The 17,187-nt window shown below is 40.3% G+C and overlaps 1 protein-coding gene and 1 pseudogene across 29 annotated transcripts in view; one reads left to right on the top strand and one right to left on the bottom strand.

Moving 5' to 3' along the window:
- Positions 1-17,187, top strand: part of KIF1B (kinesin family member 1B) — a 143,078-nt gene that overhangs the window by 31,146 nt on the left and 94,745 nt on the right. For all 29 annotated transcript variants that reach the window (XM_058719120.1, XM_058719122.1, XM_058719123.1 and 26 more), the window contains exons 3-6: positions 8,841-8,917; positions 9,680-9,859; positions 13,678-13,743; positions 16,841-17,019. In XM_058719120.1, the coding sequence (XP_058575103.1) occupies positions 8,841-8,917; positions 9,680-9,859; positions 13,678-13,743; positions 16,841-17,019 (502 nt within the window). The remainder of the gene's footprint in view (positions 1-8,840; positions 8,918-9,679; positions 9,860-13,677; positions 13,744-16,840; positions 17,020-17,187) is intronic.
- Positions 3,338-4,081, bottom strand: LOC131505499 (transmembrane protein 126A-like; annotated as a pseudogene).

Below are 17,187 nucleotides of genomic sequence, written 5' to 3'. Positions count from 1 at the left end.
TTCTGTGTAATTGGTCTCCATACTTCCACTCAGGCCTTCCTCCAGGCCACTCTCCATGCTGTAGTCAAGTCAGTCCAGTGGCTTCTGATTGCTCAGGGGTTCACCAGCTCCTTGAAGTCCATCTGTGATTTGATTCTGAGATTTCAGTGCTTCTAACCCTTTGTTGTTCACTACACTTGAGCCATACCAGCCAAACTGGAATCTGGATGCCACATGTTTCTTTTTGCCCCAGGGTTTCCTAACGCAGTTCTCTCTGACTTGGGATGCATATTGCCCAGTGGTTTGGAGCCTTGGGGCCAGATGTTCCAAGCTGTAGTCTAGGCCCTGACCTGGGACAAGCGCCTTCTTCTCTGGTGCTCCAAATATAAAATGGAGAAGATAATAGCATCTACTTCGTAAGGTTATCATGAGGATTAAATGAGTGAATACATGTAATGCTTTATTTAGCCCAGTGTTTGGAACATAGTAAGCATTTACTACGTGTTAGCTGTTGTTATCTCTGCACTTTCCTTAGTCATCTCCTTTATCCTTCAGCCCAGCCTTCTCTGTTTTATCACATCAGAGTTTACCTGTTTATGTGTTCTTATAGGACCCCATGCTTGTCTAGCATGGCTCTTATTATAATTTGAGAGCATTTATTTATTTTATGTGATTGTATGTCTTTCTTCTCCATTGGCCATTAGCCCTAGAAGGGCAGAAATAACTTGTTTGTTTGCCATTTTATCCCCAGCACAGTGCCTGGCACATAGTTTGTGCTTAATAAATATGTTTTGTGCTCAGTAAATATGCCCAATGAATGAAAGTGCTGTTTAAGTTTTCTTTTCTTAAACTAGGGTCTTGGGATCTTTTGCAATAATGCTTCTTTGGGGGAAAGATTAACGTTAGCATAGAAACTAGCGTCATTTCCAGCCAACCTGGGAGATTTGGAAAGCTGAGCACAATGAGTAAAAGTGTAGAAAGCAAAGGGGCAGGGACTGTTCAAAGACAGGCAGAAAGATCAGGAAAATGAACTTGTTCAGGTGGATGCCATCTAACAGTGTTTTGTTGAAGATCTTTGATGAACCTAGATGTAGTTATGATCTATTCACCAGTGACTCAGCCAGTGTACCTCACCCTTCTGATGGAATGTATGTTTCAGAGGAAGTGCTTGGGAAGATGAGTACTGAGAATATTAGCATTTATTTATGTCTGTTGGTGTTTATCATATGGCACTGCCTCTTGGGTGTGTGTCTTGTGTATGAAGTCAAGAATCTGTTTCACACCCACATAAGAATCCTTAGGCTGGGCAAGCCTTTTATATGTAGGACACTGGAGAAAATTTTACAGCAATAAATTTGAATGGTAAGGTACCCTCTGTCTGATATGAAAGTCCATATTTCCTGTGACATGTATACTGTAAGACACAGTTCTCAAGACCTGGAGAAGGAGAGGGATTTCCAACACCTACCCCACTCTTCCTGCCTCCATTATATTTTCCTTTATCCTTGACCTTCCTGGTGACCTCCATCAACATATCTTCCTGTTTAAAACCTGGTTATCTTTTCTCCTGTCCCCTGTTTACCTATTACTGCTGTTTCCTGAAAGTTGTATTTCTACTCCTGAGATTGGAATTTAGATTCCTCCTCTCCCAGAGATTAATGTTTCTTGCCAGAAGGTGAGTAAGTTGGCTGCTCAGGAAGAAAAGACTCAGGAAGCAAGTTGTGTAGAGAGAGCTATGTACCAGTCCACATACAAGCATCAGCTACTTATGAAGTCAGCACAGTGAGTGATACAGAAAGAGGAGTCATGGTTTCCAGCTACAAAGGAGTGACAATCTGTAAGGAAAGATAAAACTAACATAGTCCTTGGGTCTTTGGGTATATATTGAGAATCTACTATGTGGCAGGTGCTCTCCTTGGAACTGGAATATAGCGGTGGATGAAACAGAAGTTCTGGTGTCCTGGAACCTGCATGCCAGTGACTCGTAATAAGTCAGGTAGTCAGGAGTGCAGTGAAGACAAGTAAGGCAGGGAAAGCAGATGGAGAGTGAAGGCACGCCCAGAAAAGGGCCATCTGATATGGTGCCATGTGAGCAGAGACCTGTATGAAGTTAGGGGGTGGGCTGTTCCCACACCTGGGCGAGTGGCACTCCTGGTAGAGCCAAAGTTCAGAGGCCCTGAAGTGAGGGTATATCTTCAGTAAGAAGGGCAGTGGGGCTGGAGTGGGGGGTGAATCACTCCAGTAGCTGGACAGGAGCTCAGAGGGAGAGTAGAGTTTTGTTCAGTGTATGCTGGGACCCCATCGGAATGCTCACCAGAGGCATGTCATGGATCTGATCTGGGTTAGTCTGAGCAAAGGACCACCGTTTGCAGTGTGGGGATAAGACTCTCCAGGGGGGAGGGGGGAGGGGAAGCCGGGAGCCTTGTTAGGAATTACCGCTGTCTTCTGGTGAAGGAGGCAGTAGTTTGGACCAGGGTGGTAACGGTGGTGCTGGAGAAGCCATGGGATTCTGGATTCATTTTGAAAGTAGAGCTGACAGGATAGATCAGATGTAGGGTGTTAAGAGAAGAAAGTTGGAGGTGATTCTTTTTTTTTTTAAGGTTTCTTTATTTTTGAGAGAGAGACAGAGACAGAGCCTGAGTGGGGGAGGAGCAGAGAGAGGGAGACACAGAATCCGAAGCAGGCTCCAGGTTCTGAGCTGTCAGCACAGAGCCTGATGCAGGGCTGGAACCCATGAATAGCGAGATCGTGACCTGAGCTGAAGTTGGATGCTCAACCGACTGAGCCACCCAGGCGCCCGGAGATGATTCTTGAGGTCATCTGTGAAAAGTTGCTTGTGAAGGTAGGTCCAGGTCTGGAGTATACTGTGTGTCCAGAGAAGTCTTCATAGGAGAAGAGGCCTGAGGTGTGGAAGTTGCTTAAAAGGGGCCTTGATCTGGGCTGATGGCTCGGAGCCTGGAGCCTGTTTCCGATTCTGTGTCTCCCTCTCTCTCTGCCCCTCCCCCGTTCATGCTCTGTCTCTGTCTGTCCCAAAAATAAATAAAAAACATTAAAAAAAAAAATTAAAAAAAAAAAAGGGGGCCTTGAAAAGTGGCATGAAAGGTGATTTTATAGAAAATAAAACAATATGAGGTGTACAGCATTTAAAAGAGTTATGTTCTGACTCTAGCCCTCAAAATATTCCTGGGATCCATTTCTTGTAAAAAAAAAAAAAAAAAAGATGATTTATCCTAAACAAAGCCTGCACACTGTTGACATGTGACCCTGGCAGGCATGCTGCGTTTGTAGCAGTGTTTACATTGGTGAAAATAGTTTATTTTTATTTACTTATTTATTTATTTTATTCATACACTAGACATTTATTCATACATTACAGTTTTATTTTTGTGTACAGAGTTGTTTAACAATCACTGAATTTCTAGGCCAGGTTCAGGTAACTGAAGAGCCTTTATAACTAACTTATATTGTCTAGATCCAAGGTATGCTGCAAACATGGTCTGGAGCAAAATGGGAAATAACATCTTTCTAAAGATGAGCTTCGAAATTCTAGTCCAGTAAGTTGTTTCCTTTTTCTGGTAGCAGGGCTGACTCATACCTGGCTGCTAGGCCACCATTCACAGGTATAGCCAAGAAAACAGGGTACGGACCACCAAAAACAAGACCAACCAGTCCACCCCGTGTTATGGTACAGGTTTCACAATTCAAATCACCTGTATTCAAAGGTAGATTTGCAAAACCTTTGTAAGATGCATGGCAGTCAAAAATGGGATCACTGCCATTGGTAAGCCAGCAGCTATACGAGCCTGTGTCACGTTCAAGATGCGTCGAAGAAGACTGTTTGCTATTAGACCACAGAGAGCAGCATTAAGTCCGATATAAACTGATCCATGTTCAAACAGATTCCTTTCTGCTTCTGGGAGGTGGTTAATTTTTCTGGTTATGATATTGAAAACTAAATCTTCCCTGACAGTTATCATCTGGTTCACGATTTTTCGTCTTGAGCCTTATGCTCTGCTCACAACCCTCCTCTGCACGCTGGGGTTCACTCCAGCCTTTGCTCAACTAGCCTGAACGCAGCCATCTTTGGCTGACCCGTGACTCGGGTCAGCGGTGAAAATAATTTATGTGTTGAAGATATTATGAATTGCTATTGATAGCATTAATTAATTATTAATTATTCTTACACTGTGTTAAATAGTGCCTAATCTTTTGGTAATACAATTCTATGTTTTTTCTGTGAAAGTTGATAAGATGAACTGGTACTTTATGTGTAACCTGCACAGGTGTGTACTATTCTTCTTTTTCTTTTTATGCTTCTAAAAATGGCATGGGATTTAATGAAATTAAAATTATGCATGACAAATGGAGGGACATGCATCTGAATGTGTGTTTGGTGCAGAGGATCCACGAGACGCAGTCCATATATTGAAGGGGATTTATAATGTGGTAGGAGCACCTGAGATTTGGTGGCACAGGTAAAGAACCCCAACGTAGTTTTGATTCTTGGCGAGAAATAGAATTCTTATGTTCCGCTTTAGCTTATTTTATCAATTAGTGAATGAACTTTCCTAACTTTGGTGTAAGGACTATGGACTGTAGCCACTAAAACACCGAGTGAAAAACAAGCTAAAATACCTATTTTTCAAAATGAGCATTTGTATATTGCTTTCCTCATTTAATCCTGTGAACTAGGTATGATCTCAGTTTTAGGGAGGACTCAAAAGTGCAGCAATACTCAAGGTGACAAAACATTCTAAATATTAAGGGTCTGTCATGTATTTAGAATATTAACATATTCTAAACCGTCTTTTGATCCAAATCCCATTCCCTTTCCATTATATGTACTGTGTTATCCCTCCCCCCTTTTATTAATGTTGAAACATCCTGTTTCTTAATTGGGTTAAAGGAAGTAAGTTAGATCTCCACTGTTACTAATTCAGAAAGAAAAAAACCTTTAGTTCATGGACTTCTGATGAGGTCAAGTGCTGTCACTGATACTTTATCTTTTTTTAAAAAAAACTTAAAAAATGTTTTTTAAATTTATTTTGAGAGATAGGGAGCATGAGAGAGCATGAGTGGGGGAGGTGTGGAGAGAGAGAGAGGGAGAGAGAATCCCAAGTAGGCTCCCTGCTGTCAGCACAGAGTTCAGCTCAGGGCTCAGTCTTCTTATGAGCTGTGAGATCATGACCTGAATGGAAGTCAAGAGTCCAGTGCTTAAGTGACTGAGCCACCCAGGTACCCAAGTAGTTTCTTTTTTTAAATAATTTTTTAAGTCTGTTTTTTTTTTTTTTTTAATGTTTATTTATTTTTGAGAGGAGGGGAGGGACAGAGGTGGGGGGCAGAGGGTCTGAAGCGGGCTCTGCACTGACAGCAGAGAAGAGAACCTGACATTGGGCTCAAACTCATGAACTGTGAGATCATGACCTGAGCTGAAGTTGGATGTTTAACTGACTGAGCCACCCACATGCCCCCCGATATTTTATCTTTTTTTTTTAATGTTTATTTTTGAGAAAGACAGACAGAGCATGAGTGGTGGGGGTGGGGGACACACCAGAAAGAGAGGGAGACACAGAATCTGAAGCAGGCTCCAGGCTCTGAGCTGTCAGCACAGAGCCTGACATGGAGCTTGAACTCACCAACTGCAAGATCATGACCTGAGCTGAAGTCAGATGCTCAACCAACTGAGCTACCCAGGTGCCCTCTGATATTTTATCTTTTAACAGTTTTGTCTTTTCATTTGTAGAATTGGGAGTTCCAAATGTTTTTATTAGGAACACTTCCTATATTCAAGACGGTACAAAGCATATATAAATATAAGAATAATATAAAACACCCAATGTTTATAGCAGCACTCTCAACAATAGCCAAATTGTGGAAAGAGCCTAAATGTCCATCAACTGATGAATGGATAAAGAAATTGTGGTTTATATACACAATGGAGTACTACATGGCAATAAGAAAGAATGAAATATGGGCCTTTGTAGCAACGTGGATGGAACTGGAGAGTGTGATGCTAAGTGAAATAAGCCATACAGAGAAAGACAGATACCATATGGTTTCACTCTTATGTGGATCCTGAGAAACTTAACAGAAACCCATGGGGGAAGGGGAAGGAAAAAAAAAAAGAGGTTAGAGTGGGGGAGAGCCAAAGCATAAGAGACTCTTAAAAACTGAGAACAAACTGAGGGTTGATGGGGGGTGGGAGGGAGGGGAGGGTGGGTGATGGGTATTGAGGAGGGCACCTTTTGGGATGAGCACTGGGTGTTGTAGGGAAACCAATTTGACAATAAATTTCATATATTGAAAAAAAAAGAATAATATAAAACAAACTATCCTTTAACTGCTACCCAGTTAACATAGAAATTATCCATGCCTTCTGGGGCTCTCTGCTTACACTACCCTCTCAAACAGGTAACAACAGCATTGAGTTTTACGTTGTTCTGAAGTGTCTTCTGTAAATATCTTTCATTAAGGAATTAAATATTTAAAAAAATATTGTGGATAATTTCATCTTGCCTAACATAACTGTAATGCAAATAGCCCTTTAAAATTATATTTTGATTTACTTATTTATGTTAAAAAGGGTTTTGTCTGCATACAAGCAGTTACTTAAAAGGCAGCATGGTTTCAAATCTGTAAGTTAGGAAACTTTATTAGTTTCAGGAGTTTCAAAGATCCGGAAGAAGGGAATCGTAAGGAAGAGGAAAAGGATTTCAAGTGAATCAAGGAAGTTACTCACTGGTGTACTGTTTCTTTTTCTTTACTAGGAAAAAGAGAACAAAGAGGTAGGATTGAAAACCAGCCCTTAAGTGTTCTTGACAGAATCAGTACCACCAATGAGTAGCTAAAAGACTGAAGTATGGCTTAAAAGTTTTTATGACGGGGGTGCCTGGGTGGCTCAATCAGTTAAGCGTCAGGCTTCGGCTCAGGTCGTGATCTCACGGTTTGTGGGTTCGAGCCCCGTTTCTGGCTCTGTGCTGACAGCTCGGAGCCTGGAACCTGCTTCGGATTTTGTGTTGCCCTCTCTCTCTCTCTCTCTCTCTGCCCCTCCGCCACTTGCTTTTGGTCTCTCTCTCTCTCAAATAAACGTTAAAAAAAAATTTTTTTTTAATGAAGTTTTATGACAGCACATTTCCTATAGGTTACAAAGTGTTTATTTTAACCATGTTTTTGAGTGGTGAAGACTGCTTCAGAGGTCATATCCTGTGTCTCGTCATTGTCTTTATTGCTGAGCCCCTGAAACCTGAATCTGGTTCACATGACACTGATTTCCGTTTTCTTGGTAGAGTTTGTGTGTAGGCTTTCATCTTTTAGGAACTGTAATCCTCATAATTCCTAGTTTTAAATGGGTAAGGAGAGTTTTGAGCAATGTCTGTGATGTAATTTGGGGGGGGTGTGATTATGTGCATACGCATACACGCACACGTGAAGTATGCGTACGCATAAAAATGCCTGTGTCTACCTTGACAGTTGATACATGTAGGGAATAGCCTTTAGATGACGGGTGCCTTGGCTAAGAGTGTGGGCTCTGGAGTTAAACTCTCCAAGTCCACATCCTGGATTGCCACTAGCTAGCTCTCTATACAGCCTTGGGTAAGTTATTTAACCTCTTTGTGATAGTGTCTCTATCTATACGGTGGCAGTAATGAAACCTCTATGTGCTTTAGTGGCTGGGGGGATGAAATAGGTTAGTACACAGAAAGGTCTTAGAGCTTAGAGTAAGTGCTTCATGAGTGTTGGCTATTATTTAAATCTTGTCCCTAGTGCCTTTTGCTTAGAAGCACACTTCTTTGCTTAGGTTGCCATTTGTGTGTGGGGAGATGTTCTTTCTAGAACTATGTCTGCTTGTCACATGATTACGTGCAGTGTGAGCCTTATTAATACTCTGTCAGCATTTGAGGTTTGAACATAAGTTGTGTGGCCATACCCAGTGGAATCCAGCGCGAGAGAGAACTAAGCACCGTAGCAACTGTTGCTATTTATGTCCTGAGCAGCAGCTGCCCTGGACAGATTTATTTTTAATCCTGATCTCACTGATAGCCTGGGATGTGGCCATGCCTTCCAGAGAAGCAGATTGGTTGAGATGTCTGGTCTTTGAGGAGATTTCGTGACCACATGTTATAAAGATTCTATTCCATGTGAAATATGAGACGCTGAAGCTTTGTATGTAAGAGAAAGGAAGAGAGGCGAAACTTCAGCATTCAGTCAGTCCCCAAAGTAGAGTGTGACTGGATTAATCACTCGAGAAATATTTTCACTGTCGGCAGTAAGGCTTCGTGCTTTGCAGTCAAGAAGTAATTTTGCTTTCTATAACATTCTACAGAAGATTTGTGGTGTGTGGTTCTACTGTATACATACGTAATACACACATGTACATGCATACTTGATTATCAACTGTGGATTTCAGCAAAAAGACTGTCTTTCATTATCAAAGGCTTTTCTAAAGTAATGATAAGATCTTTAAAAAGAGTTTATTTCAGGTAGTAGTTGGATCGATTCATTATTTTCTAATTTTTATTTCTGATTGTATGGAAATATTTTAAGCTTTATGAAGTACCTTGAAATAGTAATGTGGCCCATTTCCAAATTTTGAATATTTCCTGAGCACCTACTGTATGCCAGGCTGTGTTCTAAATCCTGGTGGCACCCGGTGAATGTTGTTGGTCTGATTCTTTTAAGTTCTGTGGACAGATCCTACCTATTAAAGATGTGATTTTTTAAAAAATTTTACATTTCCGTGTTCGGATTCAGTGGTATGAATTTCCTGATTTGGGTGTTTTGAATTTACAACATAACATCATGTTGAACTAAAGAAAATGTAACTGAGTGACTTATCAAATCAAATCATTTTCATTCTCTAGGTATTATTAACCCAAAGAACCCAAAGGAAGCTCCAAAGTCCTTCAGTTTCGACTACTCCTACTGGTCGCACACCTCGGTGCGTATACTCGGGGTGCGGCGCAATAGAGCGGGGCAGGCCGGGAGCAGTTGTGAAAGCGCTCGAAGGTCCACAGGGAAAGCAAAGATGCCCGACACCCAGGAAACGGAGAGAGCGGGGGCCCTTTGCAGTGCCCTTACTTGGTAAAGGACCCCCAGTCTTGCAGGCTCCTGGGGATTGTTCCTCAACTAGAGCTTGCTTCTGCAACTCTTCATTACATGTTTTTCCTGTTTTTTTTGGTTTTCCTCTTCTGTTTTGTGTTGGAGTAGGAAAGGTTTCAAACTCCTGACAAAGCCTGCTGGCCAAGGGAAGGGGCCTATGAAGGGGGGGGTCGACGCTTGTCACTAGGAGCTGGGTTTATTGAGAAATAGCCACACCACCTGGAGTGAGTGCAGAGGAGTATTTCGATATACGGACTTGACCTTTGATCTTTCAGTCCCATTTTCCATTTAAGAAAACGTTCTTGCAGCTTCTATGAATGGAAGAGTAATACTTTTAAGATTATGGAAAGTGAAATGTAATCAAGTGAGGTAATTTCATGTAGGTATTTTTACGTGTGGCTGTGACCTGGACGACTGTGGTTGTGTATGTGTTTAATAAGAGAAAAATAAACTGTGTGTTGGAGGAACTAAGAAATTTTATAATACATTTTAGGTGACTGTTGAGATTCCAGACACTTTTGATTTATTATAGAAGTAACCAAATAAACATAGGAAAGTATACAAATAAAATGCCATTGATTTCTCCTTTTAATCTTTCCAGCCTGAAGATCCCTGTTTTGCATCTCAAAACCGCGTGTACAATGACATTGGAAAGGAAATGCTCTTACATGCCTTTGAGGGCTATAATGTCTGTATTTTTGCCTACGGGCAGACTGGTGCTGGGAAATCTTATACAATGATGGGTAAACAAGAAGAAAGCCAGGCTGGCATCATTCCACAGGTAAAGAAGCAAAAAATGACAAAAGACCTCTGTTTATTATTACTCTTAGTCTTCAGTTGCTATAATAGTTATTTTTACTTAGCAGACACTTACTCAGGGACTATTGTATGTGAGGCACAAAAATAAATCACTGGTCCCCTTCTCTCAAAGTAACTAACAGTCTGGTGGAAAAAGACTGATGTGTATACATGTCCGTCTTTAAAGGCAGGGAAGTTGACGTTCTGTAAAGATTTTGCTGTACCCCCACATCTGGTTATTGTATCTCCTGACCCGTGTTACCAGCTTCTTAAAAAAAAGTGGCAGTATGTGCCATGCTCTGTTCTGAGTCCTGGGGACACCAGTGTTGTCGCCGGTCTGATTCCCCCGCCCCCAAGTCCCATATATAGATCACCTCGTAATTGAGATTATTTTTGTTTTTTGATTGCCTTCTCAGAGATATTTTCCTTTTATCTTATTAATTTAATGCTAACACTTTAAGCTTGAACGGTCTGGGAAATCTTAAGAGCAGTGTCTTTGGCCTTGTATTGTTCGGAATAGAGAAGAGTTGTAACCCAGGTATTTAGAAGGAACTTCTTTTGGTAATAAGAAAAATATGGTTGGTTTGCGTTTATTGGTGATATTTGGAATTAATTCTAAAGTGTTTTTTAAAATACAGGCTTAGTGTGACTCATCTCTGTATTCTGAGAACAAAATATCATAAGAGAGCAGTAGCTACTTTTCCTAATGGATTATTGGAGCATAATTTTAAATTCAGCTGTATAATTGAAATGCTTCACTATCAGTAAACGTCAAGAATTTTTCAGAAAAAATTGAACATACTAGCATATTTTTTTCTGTGAAAAATACATGTCAATATGAAGATATACTTGGGAATTGTCCTTCTTTATATACAGGAATAGCAATTACAGTACTAATTAGAGAAGACGTTAGGTAGCACTCAGCATGTGCCAAGTACTGGTCCAAGTGTTTCACAGACATTAGCTTATCTATAGATATCCTCCTCATTTGACCCTAAGAGGTAGATGTTGTTGTTTCTTTTTTCATTTTTCTCTTCTCTTCTCTTTCTTCCTTTCCTTTCCTTTCCTTTCCTTTCCTTTCCTTTCCTTTCCTTTCCTCTTCTCCTCTTCTTTCATTTAATTTCATTTTCCTAATTGCATTTTTCTTTCTTTTTTTTTTTTTGAGAGAGAGAGGGGATGCAAGTGAGCGAGAGACTGAGAGAGAGAGAGAGAGAAAGAATGAGAATCCAACGAGGGGCAGTTGGTGGGGGGAGAGAAAGAGAGGGGAAGGGACAAGCTCATGTTCACCCAATGTGGGGCTCAAGCACACCTGAAGTAGGGCTTGTGCTCACCCGAAGCGGGGCTGGAACACAACGATGCTGGGCTCGAACTCACAAACTGTGAGATCACGACCTGAGCGGAAGTCAAATGCTTAACCAACTGAGCCACCCAGGCGCCCTTGTTTTATTTTATTTTCCTCATTTTATTTTATTTTTTTGGGGATTTAACTTTATTTTTTATTTTTTAAAATTTACATCAAAATTAGTTAGTATATAGTGAAGCAATGATTTCAGTAGATTCCTTAATGCCCCTGACCCATTTAGCCCATCCCCCCTCCCACAACCCCTCTGGTAACCCTCCGTTTGTTCTCCATATTTATGAGTCTCTTTTGTTTTGTCCCCCTCCCTGTTTCTATATTATTTTTGTTTCCCTTCCCTTATGTTCATCTGTTTTGTCTCTTAAAGTCCTCATGTGAGTGAAGTCATATGATTTTTGTCTTCCTCTGAGTTTTTTTCCTCATTTTAAAGACGAGGAAACTGAGGCATAGGGAGGTCACATCACTTGCCCGGGGAAGTGGCAGAGCCAGAATTCAAAAGCAGGCTTTGCTTTTTCTTCAATGTGATACTTCTTTAGCAATAAAATATCTTTTTGTAGATTATAGCAAGTTACAGTAGACAGTCCTGTTTATCCCGTCATCACACTTAGTTTCTCCTTCCCTCTCCTTTAACCTTAATTTGTTTGCTATTGGAATTTTTGTATAATTACATATATATCCCTTTTTTGGCAGAATTTTGGAATATTTTATTTTAATGCAAAAGCATTAATTTTTTAAAACAGGATTATCATTTAGAAACTGCCATTTTTAATACATTGTATTATTTTTTATTTTTTTTAATATTCATTTTGACAGAGAAAGTGTGCTCGCACTCGCGTGCGTTCACACTTATGGGGGAGGGGCAGAGAGGGAAAGAGAGAATCCCAAGCAGGATCCATGCTTAGCACAGAGCTGGATGTGGGGCTCAGTCTTACAACCATGAGATTGTGACCCTAGCTGAAATCAAGAGTCAGGTGCTTAACTGAGCCACCCAGACACCCCTGTAATAAATGTAATTCTTTAAAAAAATTTTTTAATGTTTAGTTTTGAGAGAGAGAGAGAGAGAGCATGTGTGTGGGGCAGGGAGGGGCAGGAAGACAGGGAGACAGAGGATCCAAAGCAGTCTCCCGGCTGACAGTGCAGAGCCCGATTTGGGGCCCGAACTCACACCCCATGAGATTTTTTTTTTTTTTTTTCCCCGTGAGATTATGATCTGAGCCGTAGTCAGATGCTTAACCAACTGAGCCACACAGGCGCTCCCCACAGTAAATTTTAAGTTGTATTTAGACTTCTAGAGAATCACAAACATATAGTTCATTTTCCAAATGTATATTGATTGCCTTGACATTAAATGTATAGCAAATGGGGCGCCTGGGTGGCTCAGTTGGTTGAGTCTCTGACTCTCGATTTCATCTTGGGTCATGATCTCAGGGTCCTGAGATTGAGCCCCGCATGGGGCTCCTTGCTGAGTGTGGAGCCTCTTTAAGATTCTCTCTCTCTCTCCCTCCCTGTCTACCCCACCCTTACTACCCCATGTGTGTGCCCTCTCTCTCTCAAAAATAGTAATCATTTAAAAAAATGTATAGCAAATGAAAATTCAATACAATTTTATTAAGTACTCCTATTAAAGTATCACATATTTTGAGTAAATTCAAAGGATGGGGAGAGTGAAATTTTATGATTTTCCTGACCTAGAAAAATTAATGTTTTCTATTAGAAATGTCACCATGTAGTGGAGTATCTTCTCATAAAGGGTTTAGAATCTTAAGACAGAGGTAAAGGGGAAATTTTTATACAGTTAAAATTATTCTTTTTTTAAAAGATTTTATTTTTAAGTACTCTGCATTGAGTGTGGGGCTCGAACTTAACAACCCTGAGATTAGGAGTCACAACTCCACCAACTGAGCCAGCCAGGCACCCCTAGACAGTCAAAATTATTCTTAAATACCTTCATTTACTCCGTCTAAATAGCATGCATTCTCTTCTTATACATATATATGTATGAATTTATAACGTATATGGTAACTGACAATGTGTAATGTATACAGCATGATAAATAAAATGCGTGCAAAGTGTAGTTTAATAGCAGTGACTGCTATGTAATAATGCTAATAGCAGAGTCACAGGTACTCGAGGATAGTGTGAAGAATTGAATTCACATAAACTAAATGTGCCAGGGACCTAACGCTGGAGAGCTCCTCCTCTTCCTTAAATGTGGCTTTCTTTCTAAGGAAACATTTTTGAGATGCTGTCATTGAGGGAGAATAGAGATAGATTGGAGGAGACCATACTCCGAACTCTCCTTTTATTCCATTCAAAGCATTCACCTTTGATATTGTTGCTATTCATACTTTAAGAGAAAAGGGATCTCGCTAATTCGTTTAGCACTCATGAGTAACTTTGTACCTCTCTCATCTATGCTGTTCCCGCATCTCCTGCTTCTGTAGTTGTGTGAAGAACTGTTTGAGAAAATCAACGACAACTGTAATGAAGAAATGTCTTACTCTGTAGAGGTGAGTACAACTGTGGGTTAAAGCAAGAGGCCTCCAGACTCCATTCCCTCCAGTGTTACTTTGCAAAGGCCCCACATTATGACTGAGCTAGATCACTTAACGATTCCCCCAGTTTTGTACTCGTAGGCTATTTCTAAGTTTGGGTCATAACGAATAGTGTCGCAATTAAATCCTTGTTCGTAAGTCGTAAGCTTGTTCATAAGCTTTATTTTTAGCTATTTCCTTTATGTAGCCGCTTGTCAGACAATACATTTGAATTGCCAAGTGGCTTTTTAGAAGGAAATGCTGTACCAATTTCCAGTCCTATCAGGAGGGTGTAAGCACCCATTGTGTCCTTGCCAACATTTAGTGTTTTCGTTTTTTACTCTGCCAATTTGAAAAGGGCACAATTTCTTGCTTACTTAAAGTAGAATTCTTTTGATTATTAGTGTAGTTGAACATCTGGTAAATTATGCACATGCCTGTTTACATTTTGGATTGCAGTGTTTATCTTGATATTCATTTGTGTGAATTCTTTCCCCTTTTAATATTATCAATAATGATTTCCGATAGGCATTGGTTTTTAAAATATTTATAATCAGATCTCTTCGCCCCTCCCTTCTTCATAATTGCTTATAAGCTTAGAAAGTTACTCTCCATCCAGTGAATACTCCAGCTCTTTGAAGAACAGGTCTATAGAATTGCATTCTATACATTAATTTATTTGATGAACATTTCCACTCATTTATATGTGCTTTATGAAGCTCTCGTTACCCCCATTTTTGGTACTCAGTTTCATAGAAACAAATGATTAAAGTCTTCCATTAACATGAGCCTGTTCTGAGACATGAAGCCGTTTTTAAGCAAACTACTTTTTTTTATCTGTGTGTTGTGATTTTCTATAGGACTTACACAATTCCTAGTTGACCCACGTAGCTGGCTTGGGTTTCTTCTTTACAGCATTGCATTAATTTATAAGTTTTAAAGAATTCTGCTTTGTGAATATCCTATGCCAAAAGGGGAATGTGCTGCTCTGAAAAAATTTTTTGTAAAAATGAATTCTCTAAATAGCTTGTCTCATCCTATAACTGTTATTTTTTTGAATACTAAATGTATGACAAATGAAAATTCAGTAGATTTTTATTCTTACTAAATTTAAATATTTAAATATTTAAATGTTTACACTATTCAAAGGATAGAGGGTGTGACAGAATGTGACAGACTTTTTTGAGCTTATAGATAATAAAAGAAGACGCCATTTCCTTTCATATTGGAGTTCACAGGCTCACTTGGGGTGTGGTGTAGATCCCTAGTTGATACTCTGGTTCCTTATGTTTGTGGGACCTCTGCCTCTTCTCCTTCTCTCTTGTATTTGCTCTGCTCTGGCCACACTGGCTTTTTTCTTTTTTTTTTTTTTTTTTTTTTTTTTTTTTTTTTTTGCTGTTTCTGGAATACACAGGAACTTTCCTACCTCAGGGCTTTTTACTTTTTTTTTTTTTTTTTTAGCCTGAAATTTTCTTCTCTTGGATATCTTTTGGTCTAAGCGTTGTAACTCCTTCAGGTCTTTTTTCAAATCTTATCCTCTCAACAAAGCTTACTTTGACCACCTTGTTTAGCACTGCAGCTTGCCCTCCACCCCTGCATTCCTGATCTCTCTTGCCCTGGTTGTTTCTTCCCCCCACAATACTCATCATATTCTAACCTACTTATAATCCTGTCTCTCTATTTATCTGCCTTTTGTTTATTTTCATTTAGAGTCATAAGCTCACCGGGACAGGAATTCTTGTCTGTTTCATTTACTGATATTTGCCAAGTGCCTTAGAAAGTGCCTGGAAGATAATGCTGCTCAGTGAATTGAATTTGCCAAGTGGGGTCTGTAATGGTTAGCTCAAAAAGAAAAGAAATAGTGATGACTTTAGGTGGATTTGCATCTTAGAGAGTAAGTAATGGAGCATGACAGCTTTCGCTTCGGTTACTTGGGTCCTCTTAGTCCCATACCTGTGTGGAAAGAGACAAGTTTTCTAAGAAGATATAATAGCTACCTGGGATTCTGGAGTGTATGGACAAGTTTAAGTACACAAGAATGATTACCATTTCACTTTCTAAGATGAGCTACTTTTAAGAAGGAATATTTGTCGTCCTGTTGTTTTACTGTCAGAGTGGATCAGTTACTTCGAGGGTTCTCAATATTTAAAAAATTGATTTTAGATTATCGTATAAATATACAGTCAGCTCTGAGATGGAATGAAAGAGAAAAGCAATAGAAATGGAGATAAGCTTCTATTTCAGATACTCTGAAAATGTGCCTATAGAATATTTAAAGTTGAAAAATGTTGAAGTTTTATGGTATGCTTGAGTAGCTTAGTGCTGCACAAGCTTCTCATTCCTCGGGAAGATTGTAATGAGGCTTACTGTGGTGAATTTACCCCAGTCCAGAGCCTACATTATTTGTTTACAAATCAGATCTTATATAGAGATCAGGAGCAGAAGCATCCTTTAAAGCCAGACTCTTGAATGAAGCTCATTTAGCTTATGTTACAAAACCACCATTTTTGTTTGTTACTTTCCCGTGAGGAAAAACTCTTAGACCAGAACCCCCACATTAGCAAGACTGGCGTATTATCTTCTTGTGGACACACTTCTGTTGGAACCCTTTAGGTTCTTTAGTGACCGTGGAATTCGAGAGGGAGGAGTTGACTAGACGACTCCTACGTTGAGTTGCCTCAGGTGGAGAAAGGCTAGTCTGCTACGTCCACCTCCAGGATGAGAACGATCCTGCTGGTACGACAGGAGTTCCAGCAGTGTGTTAGCTGACGCTTCCTCTTCCCTCGTGAGTCTTGGGCAGGTCCTGCCATGCAGCCAGGCTCTATGCTGACCAGGCCTCACTCCTTGTGGCAGGTGGATTGCTTGTCCGTAATCAGTCACCGTGTGGTTAGCTACCAGCATGGAGCCTGACGCGGGGCTAGAACCCACGAACCGTGAGATCATGACCTGAGCCAAAACCAAGAGTCAGATGGTCAACTGACTGAGACACCCAGGCGCCCCCATAAAACGTTTTTTTAATGTATAGAATTTCTTTTTCCAAGTCCTCCAGTTCAAATTAATAGTTTGTTTCTAGGTGAGCTACATGGAAATTTACTGTGAAAGAGTACGAGACCTGCTGAATCCAAAAAATAAGGGTCATTTGCGTGTGCGTGAACATCCGCTTCTTGGCCCATATGTGGAGGATCTGTCCAAGCTGGCAGTCACTTCCTACACAGACATTGCTGACCTCATGGATGCTGGGAACAAAGCCAGGTATGGTAGAAATAGACTCATGACTGAGGGGTTTGGTACATTTTCGGGTCCTTTGCTCCCAGTTAAGCGTTTGAGATCACATAGCCATGAAAGTTGCTTTAATTGTGGATCCTCTGATCCTTTGGCCGTGCTGGAGAAAGAAGTGAGGGCTTCAGCATATTGGGCGTC

Source organism: Neofelis nebulosa, chromosome 2, assembly GCF_028018385.1.
Source record: "Neofelis nebulosa isolate mNeoNeb1 chromosome 2, mNeoNeb1.pri, whole genome shotgun sequence".
NCBI lineage: Eukaryota > Metazoa > Chordata > Mammalia > Carnivora > Felidae > Neofelis > Neofelis nebulosa.
Note: the sequence above shows the minus strand (reverse complement) of the source record. Positions and strands in the feature narration are given on the sequence as shown.